This window comes from Martes martes (genome assembly GCF_963455335.1).
Source record: "Martes martes genome assembly, chromosome: 3".
Taxonomy (NCBI): Eukaryota; Metazoa; Chordata; class Mammalia; order Carnivora; family Mustelidae; genus Martes; species Martes martes.
Genome location: NC_137890.1, coordinates 156,886,540 through 156,901,308, shown reverse-complemented (window position 1 = coordinate 156,901,308; position 14,769 = coordinate 156,886,540). Strand labels below are relative to the sequence as shown.

Here is a 14,769-nt window from a genome sequence, read left to right as displayed (position 1 = left end):
AGTTTAAATCTACTTTAAAAAATCTAGCAGTAGGGACGCCTGGGTGGCTCAGTTGGTTAAGCGGCTGCCTTCGGCTCAGGTCGTGATCCCAGGGTCCTGGGATCGAGTCCCACATCGGGCTCCTTGCTCAGCGGGGAGTCTGCTTCTCCCTCTGCCTCTGCCTGCCTCTCTGTCTGCTTGTGCTCACTCTCTCTGACAGATGAATAAATAAAATCTTTAAAAAAAAAAAAAAAAATCTAGCAGTAGATACAGAGTTTATGTGCCAGCAAGCACTAGTCAGAGAAACATGGTTTCAGTTTTTATTGATAATAAGATAGTAGTTCAGACGTTAGTCGACTTTTTAGATGATTGTGGTTAATCTATTAATAGTAAACTGTCTGTATGGAACATCATTAGGCTCTTGGGTTGTACCCCTTACATTAATGTTCTGAATCTCCCTTGTTCTGAAAAATTTTCATTGTATGCTCTGTGGTTTTCTGAAGTGGCCTGCCAATTGAGCTTATTTTTCAGTGAGGTCCAGGATATTGAAGTATGTCAAGGATGTGAAATCCATTTTGCTGGAGATTGCTGTGATATGAAGGAATCTGAGGTCAGATACTGTAGCTGTGTCTATACATGTAAAAATTTTAAATACAAATAATCCTTATTTGACATGTACTCTATATTCTTGACCATGTTGTTAAACTTTTGGGGTATTTTCTTTCCTGCATGATGTTACATCCCTGCTTTGATTTCATATCAAAAATTGTTACGGTTCTGAAAGGGGAATGATCCTTGATTCAGGGAAACAGTTGGAAATGATTCCAGTAGGCTTCTGTGAAAAAATATAGATAATTGTTGTTTAAAAAAAAAGAAAAAGAGGCCTACTTTGAACATTCCTTCCTTCCTTTCTTTCTTTTTTTTAAAGGAGGCTCCATGCCCAGTGTGGAGCCCACCATGGTGCTTAAACTCATGACCCTGAGATCACGACCTGAGCTGAGATCCAGAGCCAAATGCTTAACTGACTGAGTGGCATCTAAGTGCCCCATACTTCGAGCATTTCTAAGGAGACTTTAGCTTTATTTTTTACTAGTATTGAGAAATTGGTCACATTCCTCACATACAGGGATGTGTTGGTCTAGTCTACCTCCTTGTCCTAGTGATTGATTCACGAACGGGCATGCAGCCCAAATCAAGCCCAACAGGGTATTCCTGGGACCATTTGCAGAGCACCTGTGTAAGAATCGCTCCCTTTTTTCCCCCTAGGATATAATTCCCAATCTACTGGAATCCCTCTTTATACTATGAGGAGGAGGCTGCCCTGATAATGGAGCTAATATTGAGGGATCTGAGCACACAGACATACACACTCTCTCTCTCTCTCTCTCTCTCTCTCTCTCTTTGTTTTTCTCACAAATACCAGGTGAGCCTCATACTCTGATCAGGTAAGACTCACAGATAGACTCAATTTTATAAGCTAATAAGTTACTTAAAAAGAGCCAGTTCAAGTTTTTTGTTTTTTGTTTTTTTCCATTTCTTGCAGCTAACCTAGTCATTATTAATACATTGAGTATGTTTTAGAGACTTAGGTCAAAAATATAATAAAGATTCAGAGTCGAAAGAAAGCAATCCCTCTGTACAGAGTTACATGTACCCGTATACATTCTTTCACTAAATCTCAGTGGCTGTTCCTTCCTTGGACTCTGTTCTTGGAAGGTCTTTCATCCAGTTCTGTCTTTCTTGGGAACTCTTCCCTAGGGTCTGCTTTCCCAGATTTGCTTCTGTCCAGCTTCTTGCCTGACTTCTCTTTGTGTCTGAGCTTCAGAACTTGGGGTGACATTCTGCCAAATTCTGTTCCTTATCTCTCTGCTCATTTCTGGCATCAGAATATTTCAAATGTGCTACTGAGATTACTCTAGCCAGATTCTACTGTGTTTTATGAACTGTGTCTCCTCAAAGGAGAAGCATATTTGCTTTTTTCTCTCCTTGGTGACTGGGTCCACAGGCTTGGTGGTACCAGAGTTGGGTTGTGGTTGGTTAGTTGCTTGCAGTGGCCATACAGAAGAGGAGTAAGGGGACATGTCACAGGACACCCATAATTCTGTTTCAAGTCCCGTGATCTCTTAGGACCAATGTCCAGAGACCCTAATCTCTTCCTCTCCTGCAATCCAAGCCTGGTCTGCACAGCCTGCTCTATCTGCTCCTTAACAGATACAGATCATTTCTGCAAGAGCACTTTTCCCTTTTTTTTAAAAAAAAAATATTTAAAACAAAATTGAACCATTTTTAAAGGGGGTTGTATTAGTTTCCTTACTGCAGTCACGGATAAATAGAGGAAGACAGATCCTGCTGTTCTGAGTTGCTAGAAACCTGTTTTTGAGTTGTGATCTAAGTGAGGAAAGAAGTTGCTGTGGCCCATGAATGGTGTATAATAGAAGGGATTGGCAGGAAGATAAAAATGGTCTAAAGAGGTCAGTGGACATTCAAAAGGTCTTTGAATGGTAAGCCCCAAAACAGAGAATTAGTTTCTCTACAGAAGGAAAATCCATGGAAAATTTTTGAATAAGAAGGTAACTTAATGAGATTTTTTTGGTTTGTTTCTGGAAATGTGTAGGATGCATCATGAGAATATCATGGAATTTGTCGAGATAGAAGAGCACTTGTAAAAAGACAAGTGAAGGATTTGTTGAAGCAGTATATTCAACAATAGGGAAGAGTCAGTGTGGTTGTGAAGTTCTGAGTTTGCAAGGCCTGGAAGAAAGTGGTAGTGGTGTTGGAAAGAAAAAGAATAGGAAAGAGGAGTGCTTTGAGGGGAAAGACCAGAGTGGTTTTGATGTTTTGAGTTTAAGGTGATAGTAACACATTAAGATGGGATCATGTGGGAGGCATTATATTAGGTACCATAGTAAGTGCTGGAATGTAATAGTGAGCAAACAGGCCAAGTCTTTGCCTTTGTGGAGCTTGTGTTTCACTGGGAAGGATATAATGGTGTGAATAAAATACTGTGTGTAGCATGCTCAATAGTGTTTAGTACTAAAGGAAAATATGGAAGAGAGATACATGTTTTGGGGATAGGGTTGAGATTTTGTTTATTTTATTTTTTAAAGATTTATATATTTCTTTTAGAGAAAGAGAGGGCATGAGCGGGAGGGGCCCAGGGAGAGGGAGAGAGAACCTCAAGCAGACTCCACACTGAGGGCAGGGCTAGATGTGAGGCTCAATCTCATGACCGTGAGACCACAACCTGAGCCGAAACCCAGAGTTGGATGCTTAACCAGCTGTGCCACCCAGGCCCCCCAGGGGTTGAGATTTTAAGTAGGGCAACCAAAGAGGACCTCCTCGGGAAGGTGACTTTGGGTAAGAATGGGAAGAAGTGAGGGAGCTATCGTTGTGGAGATCTTCGGGAACAACAAATATGTGTCTGCCATGTTCAAGGAATAGCAAAGAGGTCAAGCAGAGAGTAGCTGGGGATGAGGTCAGCGGCCTCACGAGGTGTGGGAGTATGGGTCAGGCAAGGCCTGTGCATCAGCCAGGATTTGAATTTTAGCTCTGATGGCAGTGAATTTTAGCTCTGATGGCAGTGGGCAGCCTTGGAGTGTTTAGAGCAAAGAATTTGACATGATTTACATTTCATAGGCTCACTTTGCTGGGTTGGGAACAGACAGAAAGGGTAGAGAGTAGAAGCAGGGAGACCCCTTACGAGACTGTTACCTATACTCACGTGAGAGGTGGTAGGGCCTGAGCTAGGGGTGGTGGCGGTGATAGCCATGGAGATAGAGTTGATAGGATGAGCTAACGGATGTGATGGTGTGTGTGTGTGTGTGTGTGAGAGAGAGAGAGAGAGAGAGAGAGAGAAGGGAGGAAGGAATTGGTTGGTTGAAAAAGGTAAATAATTTTTTGCCTGAGTAACCAGTAGAATGGAAATAGTTTGTTCTGTTCTTGTAAACTAAATAAAAAGGTACTTTTGAATGAACTACCTTAGGCAAACAAAGTTCCCAATAACACGTATGCCTTTAAGAATGTTTGTAATATGTCTTTAAAATGATGTGTCCACGGTCATACTTTATAATGAAAGAAGCTTATTGGCAAGCCTTGTCAAGAACTCCCTGTGGAAATATCAATTGCTTTTCTTGGCTCCAGCGTATTTCCTGAACCGTGTATTATACTGTGTCCCAAGCGTGCCATTAAGGGATTTGAAAGTTTGTTAAAACATGTGTGGCAAGTGAGTGCTGTCATTTAAGCCCAGCCAGAGCAGCCAAAAAATGAAAAGCAGCTCCTAGGTAGACTTCATGACATGCATTAGCTCTGAATCAGAGGCGCAGGTAGTAGGAAAGGCAGGGCATTTTGTCCTTACACAAAGCCTTCAGCTGACACTGTGGGTAAGCAGCCCTTAGGGCACAAAGCGGGTGTAGACCTAAGTATATGTAAATCTTTTGGAAAAGCTTGTTATACCAAGTTGATAGCAACCCCTGCCCCTGGGGAGTGTGATAGAATTTATTTGCTTGGAACAGAAGTTTCCAGTGCTAATATGGACTTGCTCATTTTTATAAGAGGTAACATAGCACTTTTCAAAGATGGCTTTTATGTTTAAGGAAGGGTTTTTCTTTATCAGTAAACGGGAAGACTATGAAATGTTTCATGCTTGGAATTTGGGTAAGCAAGCATGATGAAAATGCTACTTGGCACTTTTATTTAGGTTTCCACTGGACTTGTTTCATTAGGGGAATTCTTTCTGTTTCTCCCTAGTTTTGAAATGCATCATATTAATTATAAAAGGAGGGGAAAGAGACATCTAATCCATATCAAACAGTTGGTGAAGTGACTAGTTTCTTGATTCTGGTGAGTTTCAGTTGTACTTTGCAGATGATGTGGTTGTACCTTTCTGAGGGATGGATTAATACCTCACAACTCTGTAGCAATTCGGAATGACCCTTGGAGGCTATGCCCAGATCTGGGTTTCCTCTTTTTTATCTAGGCATTTGCGACTTTTCTTGCTTAAGCTATTGTTTTCAAATTGGGGCATGAAGTTTATGGTTATATTTAAACTGGAATTATAATTTAGGTATGAAGGCCTAGAATTATTTTAGAAAAGTGCATTTATTTAAATGTCTTCCAGATTTACTCATTTGCTTTTGTATTTTATTTATTTATTTTATTTTTTCCAAATAATATTTGGAATTTTTTTTTTGGAATATTTTTTCCAAATAATATTTGTTCCAAGAGTCATTGTTTATGCACCATACCCAGTGCTCCATGCGATACATATTTATATTTGCTTCTTATGGTGATAGGTTTCACCTGTGATAAAGTAACTGCTGACTTTGGCCTGGTTTGCTGACAAGTGTGTTCACGGAGGGCGATGCAGTATCATGTAGGCAGGCATCTGAATTTAGCTGCCTCTTGCTGTGTGGTAGTTATTTTATTCATTTCTTGTCATTTTTTTTTAAAAGAATGTTTCTTTTATAATTGATTCAAGTTTTTCTCATTCTCTTTGGAAGAAAAGGAAATGAATATTGAGCATGTTTTAAATGCCAAGTACCTTAGAATCCTCAGGGGAGTATAAGAAATGAATGTGACATGGTTTGCTGTCTGATGGAAGTGAGAAATATGCAAACAAATAAATGGAATATAGCCTGATCAAGAAATCTCAGTGAAAGAATAGTTAAGGAATAGCAGCAGAACAAAGGAAATAAATAGAACATTTCTTAAGAGAGGGAGATTACTCAGAGAAGCATTCACCCAAGAGTTGGATCTTGAATTTTGAGGATTTTCTGGCTGGCAAAAAATGTAGAGGCATTTCATGCAATGGATGTTAGTGGTAGGAGCTGTATGTGCAGAAGATGACTCTGAATCACTGGCAGGAAATCTTCCATAGGCGTGTCCAGGACTAAGGGCACTGGATGTAGAACCCTAGATCTGTGTGCCTATCACAGCTCTGCCATTTAGGAGCTATTTTTTTCTCTTCAAGATGGACATAATTACTCTTCTGCGTATCACTCAGGGTCATTGTGTGGATCAAATCAGTTGATATGCGAAATGCACAGGGAAGGTTGTGCATGAAGAATATGAGGAGTGGTGGGGCACGTGAGTGGCTTGTTTAAGCATCTGACTTAGCTCAGGTCTTGATCTCAGGGTTGGGAGTTCAAGCCTAATGTTGGGCTCCATGCTGGGCTTGGAGCCTTTCTAAAAAAAAGAAAAAAAGAAAGAGCAGGAAGAGTCACAATAAAAACTTTAGTGTTTAACATATTCATAATTATATTTAAATTCTCCCTGCTTCACTAACTCATGTTTCCTGTTGAGCCCTCTTTAAATGAGTCTTTTTGGGGGCATCTGGGTGGCTCAGTTGGTTAAGCATGTACCTCAGCTCAGGTCAGGATGCCAGGGTCCTAGGATAGAGTCTCACATGAGGCTCCCTGTGCAGCAGGGAGTCTGCTTCTCCCTCTGACCCACTCTTCTGCTTGTCTCTCTCTCTCTCTCAAAAATAAATAAATTTAAAACAATCTTTAAAAAAATATATGAGTCTTTTCTCAGGGTTCTGTTCTCAGCTTCCCTTTTCAGTTGACACTTGGCCCTGGGACACCTTTGCTTAATTGTCTTCCCACTGTGTTTAGCTCCCTAAACTTTCAGTTTCTGCCTCCCAGGACACTCTTCCGATCTCCACACCTGCATTTCTGGCCATCACCTGGATGTTCCTCACCACCTTGAACTTTTGTGGTTTAAAGACTAGATTTGTTCTCCCTTAGACAAATATTAAACTCCCGACACCTGTGCAAAGAGTTTTTCATAAATTCTCAGTTCCCTAATAACCTTATAATGTTGGATACTCATGTCCTCATTTTAAAGATAATAAAACAGATTCAAAGAGATTAAATAACTTACCCCAAGTGCTGTCGCTAGTAAGTGGCAGAGTCGTGATGCAAGCTTAGTTGTATTGACTAGCGTTCCTGCTTTTCACCACTTTTTCCTACTTCCCCACTTCATTAACTTTATGGTGAAGACCAGGCTCACTAAATTGGTATTCGGGGCTCTTCGAATCTGCTCCTTCATCCTTCTTTCTCACTCACTACACTCTTACTCTCACTCTTACATTGTCACCTTTACTTGCCTTTACTAAAGGAGAATTTGCATTTTCTTATCTCCTCTCCTTTGTACAAATGTCCTTTCCCCATTTTGTCTTCTCTTTCTTCATGTGTTTACCTGTCAAAATCCAGAGGGAGGCAGGACAGCATATTAGTGTAAGTCTGCGCAGGAATCGAGTGGATCTGTTTTCTACTTCACTGGACAGGTTACATTCAGACCGGCAGTGCATTGTTGTACATTCTTGCTAACATTTGGTATTGTCTGGATTTTTAGTTTTTGCCTATCTGTGGGTTTTATAGTAATATCTCATTATAGTTTTAATATGCATTTCTCTGATGACTAAGGAGGCTGTGCACTTTTCTATCTTTATTGGCTATTAGGCTATTTGGTAAAGTGCCTTTAAGCCTTTTACTCATTTCTCTGTTGGATTGTCTATCTCTCACTGAGCTGTGGGACTTTTTTATGTATTCTGGATATGAACACATCTATGGCTTATCTTTAAAATTTCTTTTAGGGGCAGCTGGGTGGCTTAATTGGTTAAGCAACTGCCCTTGGCTCAGGTCAGGATTCCAGAGTCCTGGGAGCCCACGTCAGGCTCCCTGCTCAGCCAGGAATCTGTTTCTCCTTCTCTCTCTCCCCTTCCCCTGCCTGCTCGCAAATAAATAAAGTCTTAAATTCTGCCAGGCATTTAGAGTAGTGTGTTCCTTAGCCATTTTCCACTTACATAGTTTCGTAGGGTCTCTGATTCAGCAAACATTCTTGTCTTTGAAGTAGGGGAATTCTGTAACACATTTTGTCATTTCTTTGCTAGCATAGGGGTTATATTTCTCTTAAAGTACAGAAGTCAAGCTACACGCACCCTCCTTTTCTGAAAGGTGTGTCTCCTCTCATGCTCTCTGAACTCAAGATTCTGGGCTTAGGCCTCTACCCTATTCCTTTCAATGGTAAGCTTCTCGTAGCCTCCCCTTAATTTCATCCTAATGGTTGTCAGGGTTCCTTCCTGATACTGCTGAAAAGGCCAGATTACTGCTCTCCATCCCGCAGAGCATAAGGATTATAGCCTAATGGAGAAAGGGGATCATCTTGTCCTCTCATTGCACTACCACACCACTCTGTCGCCCAATTTTATGTTCTGAAAGGAGATAATAGGTAGATGACAGACTTATCCTTGGTAAAATTAACTGAAGGGTATATCTGACAAACATTTCTGTGTGTATGTGTATGTGCATTTGTGTTTGGGAGGGAGGATTTAAGGAAATCAAAATTATTAAGTATTGTAGAGTACTATTATTTCTTGAGCATTTTTGTAGCTTCAAGTAACACTTCCATTTCATATTTCTATGCCCCAATTGATATCTGCTTATATTTCCTTTGTTTATTTTCATTAGCAAGGTTTATGTGATGTTCATCCTATCCTGTTCATAGAACAAGACTGAGAGTGACAAAGTTCTGTGTGACCCAGCAATTTGCTTCCCTCACTAATCCGTTTCTGTCCTGTCCTCTAGAGACTAGACTAAACCTCCAAGGGACAATAACCCCAGGGGCAGCACGTACTCGGAATAATAGGTGCAGTCAGCTGCCTCACTCTCAGGTCTGTGGAGGAACCCAGAGGAATTTTTAAAGTCCTCAGTTAACAGGTCAGTAATAAATCCTTTTCCTCAGGCCCCCCTCCTTTCACTCTGAGCCCAGAGCTCCAAAATACTGACTGACCTGGCCAAGTGGCCTTCAGCACCAGAACCTTGACTGTCCTCTCTTGTGCTTTCTTGTGGAATATTTTCTTTCTATTTGTAGATGTGCATTTTTCTATGGAGGAAGGGTTTATAGCTTTCCTTGGATTCTCAGAGGTGTCTGCTAAACTTCAGAGTTGAGACCCCCTGAATTGGACTTCTCAACATTTTCAAGGTCAATCCCACAGAAGAAGACCTCTTACTTCACAGAGCTGTGGATAACTGAGCTACTGGTTTCTAACCCACATACTCTTGTGTCTGAAAATTGTTCTGAACGTTCTTTTGCATTCCGCTTGTCTTTTATACTCATTTTTTAGCCCATTTATCCACCTATTTATTTATCAAATAATGGAGCACCTAGATTGATTATACAAGTTGCATAAGATACAACTGGTGAGTGTGTAGTGTTAACAGACGAGGTAAATCCTGTACGTAGATAACATGAATAATGGTGAAGAAATTGTGAAGTGCAGAGAAGGCATACATATGGATTGCTTTGGGACTTCAGGAGAGGGAGCAGTTACTCTTGTCTGGGGCAGGTAGTGGAGGCTGGGGAGGAACTGGGGAGATTGTGCAGTGGACTCTGGGTTATAGAAGATCCAAGCCATCTGGACACGGTGGAGATGTTGGATGCACTGTGCCGCCTCCGGTTCTTTGTTCACTCAAATGAGATCGAGTATACTGGATGTCAGCCCTGGCCTTGCTCACTTCTTGGAGTTTGTAGTTTATCTGAGAAGATAGACCTGAACAAGTTATTTCCTAATTAATGGCTGTATTCATTTATTTAACATATATTTGAGTGGCTACTAAATGTACTCTTGGAATGTAATGGTGACTAAAATAGCCACCGTGCTCTTGAAACCTACATTCTATTTGGGAGACAGAAAGTACGTAAGTGTGTAATTTATTATTAGGTAGGGGTAAGTACAGTGACAAAAAATGAAGCAGAGTAAGAGGATGGAATAGTGACAGCCAGGTGGGGCTGTTTCAGTTCATGTGATCAGGAAAGGGCTCTCTGAGAGAAGGATATTTGGGGTGAGACCTGAACAAAATGAAGAGATCTAACCCTAAGAATAGCCAGGCACAGAGTTTTCCAGATTGAGGGAATAGCAACACAGGAACCTCAGTATGGAAGATTTTAGTATTCTAGAAATAACAAGAAGATTTCTAGATTGGAAGGGTAATTTGCAAAGGAAAAAGTTATAGTAAATGTGAGTGGAACAATAATATGGGCCTGATTTGACAAGGCCTTGTGGGTGGTGATGGAATGATGTTGGGAAGCCACTGAGAGAATGACATGATCTGATTTATGTTTAAAAGATCACTCTAGCTGCTTTGGTCCAAAATGGAAATCAGGAGACAGGTTATCTCAGCAAGGAGTTAGAGGTTGGTTGTGCAGTAATAGCGCAAATGGTAAGAAGAAATATTTAAAGGAAGGGCCAGTGGGCTCTTCTGATGGATTGGATGTGGGGCATGAGAAGAAGATGCCATAGTTTGGTGCCATCTGCTGAGAAAGCAGGTGCTGGGAAAGGAGTGGGTTCTGGGGGGAGCAACGGTTCTCTTGTTCGAGGTGCCAACTGACATCCAAAGGAAGATGTAAAGTAGGCAGTTGGATAGGAGTCTGGCATTCAGGTGGAATGGTTGATGCTAGGCATTTAATTTTGAGAGTTAATAGGCTACAGAGAGATTTAAAGCCCTGAGACGGGATGAAGTCACCTGGTGAGTGAGTGTAAATGGGTCCTCTCCCTGGTGTTATTTAACATGCTCCTGTGATCCTGTTTCAGATCAGATTCAAGCTCAGTTTGGGGGAAAGTACTTCATGGATAGTGTTATGGACTTACTATTATCGTCCATCAGGAAGCACTGTTTCTTTCTCTTCTTAAGTATTACCACTCTGGTCCATTTATTATAAAACTCCATCCCCATCAGGTTATGAATTAACTGGCTTTAGCAACCATTAATGATCATTTCCTGAATCCATTATTTCCATAGGGATGGCAAACTGGTGATACCGAAAGTCTTTCCTTCTTTCTCAATTAGCTGAAACTCTTCAGTAAAGAAGATCTTTACCTCCTCAACTATGTGGTTAACCTGAGGTATGGTTGGTACAGGAAAGGTAGAGTAAATGCCTGGAATTTTCTAAGGTTGACTAGAGAGAGCTTTTTCATGGCGATTCTTGAGTTTTTTCAATAAGACCCTAGAAGCCTTTGATAGCTTCCATGTTTTCCTGGTATGACACGATATTCCAGGTTCGTCTTATCTATTTCCTGCTCCAGACTTGAATTAGCCATTTCTGTAAGGGTCCTGCAACCCTCACTCTTAACCAGTGTGTGGTATGGAGTAGCTGTAAAATGACTTTTGTATCCTGTGGTCTTATGGTGATCTTTTTTTCTCAGAATATATTTCTGTCCTTGTGTGTACTGGTGTAACAAAATAGAATGAATGTACTTTTAAAATGCAACGTATTTATATGTGTGTGTGTGTATAACATATATATATAATATATATATAATATATATAATAACACATATATTATATATAGATAATAACATATATTATATATAATAACATATATAATATATATATAATAACACACATATATATTTTTTATATATATATATATTTTTTTTAGAGAGAGTGCGGGGAAGGGCAAAAGGAAAGGGAGAGATAGAATCTTAGAATCGTGGCGCCTGATGTGGGGTTTCACCATGATGTGAGCTGACATCAGGAGTCCGATGCTTTACTGACAGAGCCACCCAGGCACTCCAATTTATATGTGAATTACAGTTTTAAATGACTTGATTTATTTGTTAAGTCCTGCTTCCTTACATTTTTTAATTAAGTAACTCAAAAGTGAATTTAGTGCCAAAAATACGAATTCTTTTTTTTTTTATGAATTTATTTATTTATTTGACAGAGAGAGAGAGATCACAAGTAGGCAGAGAGGCAGGCAGAGAGAGAGGGGGAAGCAGGCTCCCTGCTGAGCAGAGAGCCCGATGCGGGGCTCCATCCCAGGACCCTGAGATCATGACCTGAGCTGAAGGCAGAGGCTTAACCCACTGAGCCACCCAGGCGCCCAAAGATTTTATGTATTTATTTGAGAGAGAGCACAAGGCGGGGAAGGGACAAGCAGACTCTCCACTGAGTGAGATGCCTGATACCGACCTCGATCCCAGGACCCTGAGATCAAGACCTGGAGCCAAAGTCAGATGCTTAACCGGCTGAGCCATCCAGGTGCCCCATGCTTTGGGCTATTCTGACAATGCCCAAGGTGTGTGTTTGTTCTTCAAGGATGGTCGGGGCAGATGAATTTGCCAGGCACATTTAAGGACATTGGCTAGGTTTGCTGATTTGAGTGATGTCAAATTTTTTTTCTTTCCTAACTTGTCATTGAATTCTCTATTTTTGAATGATCTCCTTTGGGTCAGGCATGAAAACCGACTTTTGTGACAAGGCAGAAATGCACAGAGGAGAGCTGGGTTTTATGATTGTATATTAATTTAAAGACCAACTGTGGCTTCCCTCTTCCCTGAGGGAATCTTTTTGGAGATTTCTGGCCTAGCCAGTTGAATTTTTTTTCTTTTACTGTCAAAGAAAAGGAACCTTCAACCTTCTCATAATGAAAGAGTGACCAGATGAATGAATGGATGTGACAAGAGTCATAACATGGCAAGAGTTGAAAGAAAATTTCATTATATATATTCAGAAATTGGGAATCAAGTTTCCAAAAAATGTTATTAAAAGGCACAATTTTACTCTGAAAAATTAACTACTGTCTACAAGTTTTTCTGTTTCCACATTTTCATGAAGTCACTTTTTAAAAAACTTGGTAATATATTCTTAGAATCTTTAGAATGCCTTTGTAATATTTTACTTTGATTTTCTAGGTGAATATAATATTCATTGTCTGGGGATGGTTATGTTAATTGGAATCTGTGTCGTGAAAATGTCTTGGGAAAGATTTCTTTCAGTAATATTTTCTGCCTAGTGTAAGATAAAGATCCCTTATTAAAGGATCTTTGTGTGGTCTGATTCGAATGGTAATCTGGCTTGTTGAAGCCGGGCATCTATCTTGAAACTTCAAGGTTAAACTCAGAAAAATGTTAGACCTCTCAAAATTAAACCCATAGAGAAACTGCTAGAGAAATCCATAGAAATCAAATGCCATAGAAATCAAGAGTACGGACATAAGACTTATGTGACAAACTCACTAACTGGGTTAGTACCTAGACTCTTCTCATATTTGCTTTACCCTTTTTTTAATTGAAAATATTTGTCATATAATGCTTCATTCTTAGTCTTCATATAAATATCCATCAGTTGTGTGCTTTCTATACTGATTTCAAGCCTCAAAATGGAGAATTAAGGGCTTCTGTTTTTTTATGAGAACATTTAAAAACGCTTATTTACATTTAATTTTGTTTTTTCCATTTCATCATTCTCTGTGGTTTCACATGGAGTGCAGTAACATACTTTGCTGAGTTTTATCCCCTCTGAACATACTCACTGATCCATGTGATGTACCCTTATGAAGCAGCTTAGTACGTGTGGTATTCAGAGCCTCTGGGGGAGAGCAGATAAACCAGGTAGGTACCTCAGAAAAATGGGGAGTAGAGGTGGCATTCGTCTTGGGCATCTTGAGGAGCTGAGGGTCACCCTGGCAGTGCTGGATTGGTCGTCTCCATAAGGTTGTCTGTGCAGCTGGAAAATGAATATTATTTTTCAAACTACATGGTGAGTGACCATTGCTGTGAGCTTCTGAATGTGCATTTTTCCCTTAGGAAAGAAAAACGAGAAGAGAAAAATCTGTTATTTCCCGTTCTTCCCTCCAGTGATTTAGCAGAACTTTTCTATTTTCTTCAGGTAATTAAACCAGAGAGCAATGACAAAGAAACAGAAGGTGCCTATGAATTAGATCTCCCTGAGGAGCTCTGTGGAAGCCATCTCCCGCAGCAGTCCGTGAAAGGCTATAATGACAGTCCTGATGTCATTATAGAGGCTCAGTTTGAAGACAGCGACTCAGAAGATGGACATGGCAACACACAGAATGTTCTAGTTGATGGTGTCAAGAAACTCTCAGTTTGTGTTCATGACAAAGGTGAGTGCTGGATTGCTGTCTGACATTTTTACTAACCTGATTGGTTTAAGGATTGGGATTCTCTTTGTGCTACAGACTAATCACACAGTGCCGTTGGGACCTTCCCAACCTCTAACCAGTGGCAGCTGTTAGGAAGGGGGGATCTTTGACCCTTTCTGGCTGCTGGCTCTCAGGAGGGGTGGGAGATGCTGCTGGTGGCTCCTGTGGCCAGTAGGTGCTCTTTGTCCTTCCTTAATAGATCTTGAGTTGTGTTGATAGCTGACCTTGACATTTCCTGTGATGAGTGCAATCCACCCCTGTAGCTGACAGGAACAGAATTAAACTGATCTTTCAAATCCAAAAAAGCACTTCACTTTACCCTGGATTTTGCTTTAATTCAGTACATTTTAAAAGTATTTTCCATCATAGGTGGCGGGAATGTATCACCTTAAATTTGACAAGTAGATTATCTTTACAAAGTGTTTCGATTTTAAATCTTAAAAAAAGCCAGTCTTACTGTCTCTGATCAGATCTAAGCTATGTGTCCTCTGGATGCAGAAGAAAGCAGGTGCAAACACATGGTCAAGGAGCTACGACCAAGGGCCCTAGCTGACCACGCACGGGAAAACCAAAGGGAAAGTAGCAGTGAAAATTGGAATATTTTAATGTATAGATGGCTAAGAAGTTTTAAGTACAAGGAGTATCTTTTCCAGCCAAATTGAGTTTTATCTATACTCTGACATGGAAACGATTGACCTAGCTAGGCCAATGACCTAGATTATGAGCTTTTTCAATCAGGAAGTAGTTTCTGATACTGTCCTCTTGAAAGACTAGAATAAATGCCAGAAGATGACTAAAAGAGGATGTCCTGTGGACACACTGTGATAGGGACAGGTGGGCATGCCT

At 40.5% G+C, this 14,769-nt stretch overlaps 1 protein-coding gene across 1 annotated transcript in view; it reads left to right on the top strand.

The window, feature by feature from the left end:
- DIS3L2 (DIS3 like 3'-5' exoribonuclease 2) overlaps positions 1-14,769 on the top strand; it is a 346,542-nt gene that overhangs the window by 110,127 nt on the left and 221,646 nt on the right. Inside the window, exon 6 of the mRNA XM_080797894.1 lies at positions 13,650-13,884. Coding sequence (XP_080654020.1) covers positions 13,650-13,884 — 235 coding nt within the window. The remainder of the gene's footprint in view (positions 1-13,649; positions 13,885-14,769) is intronic.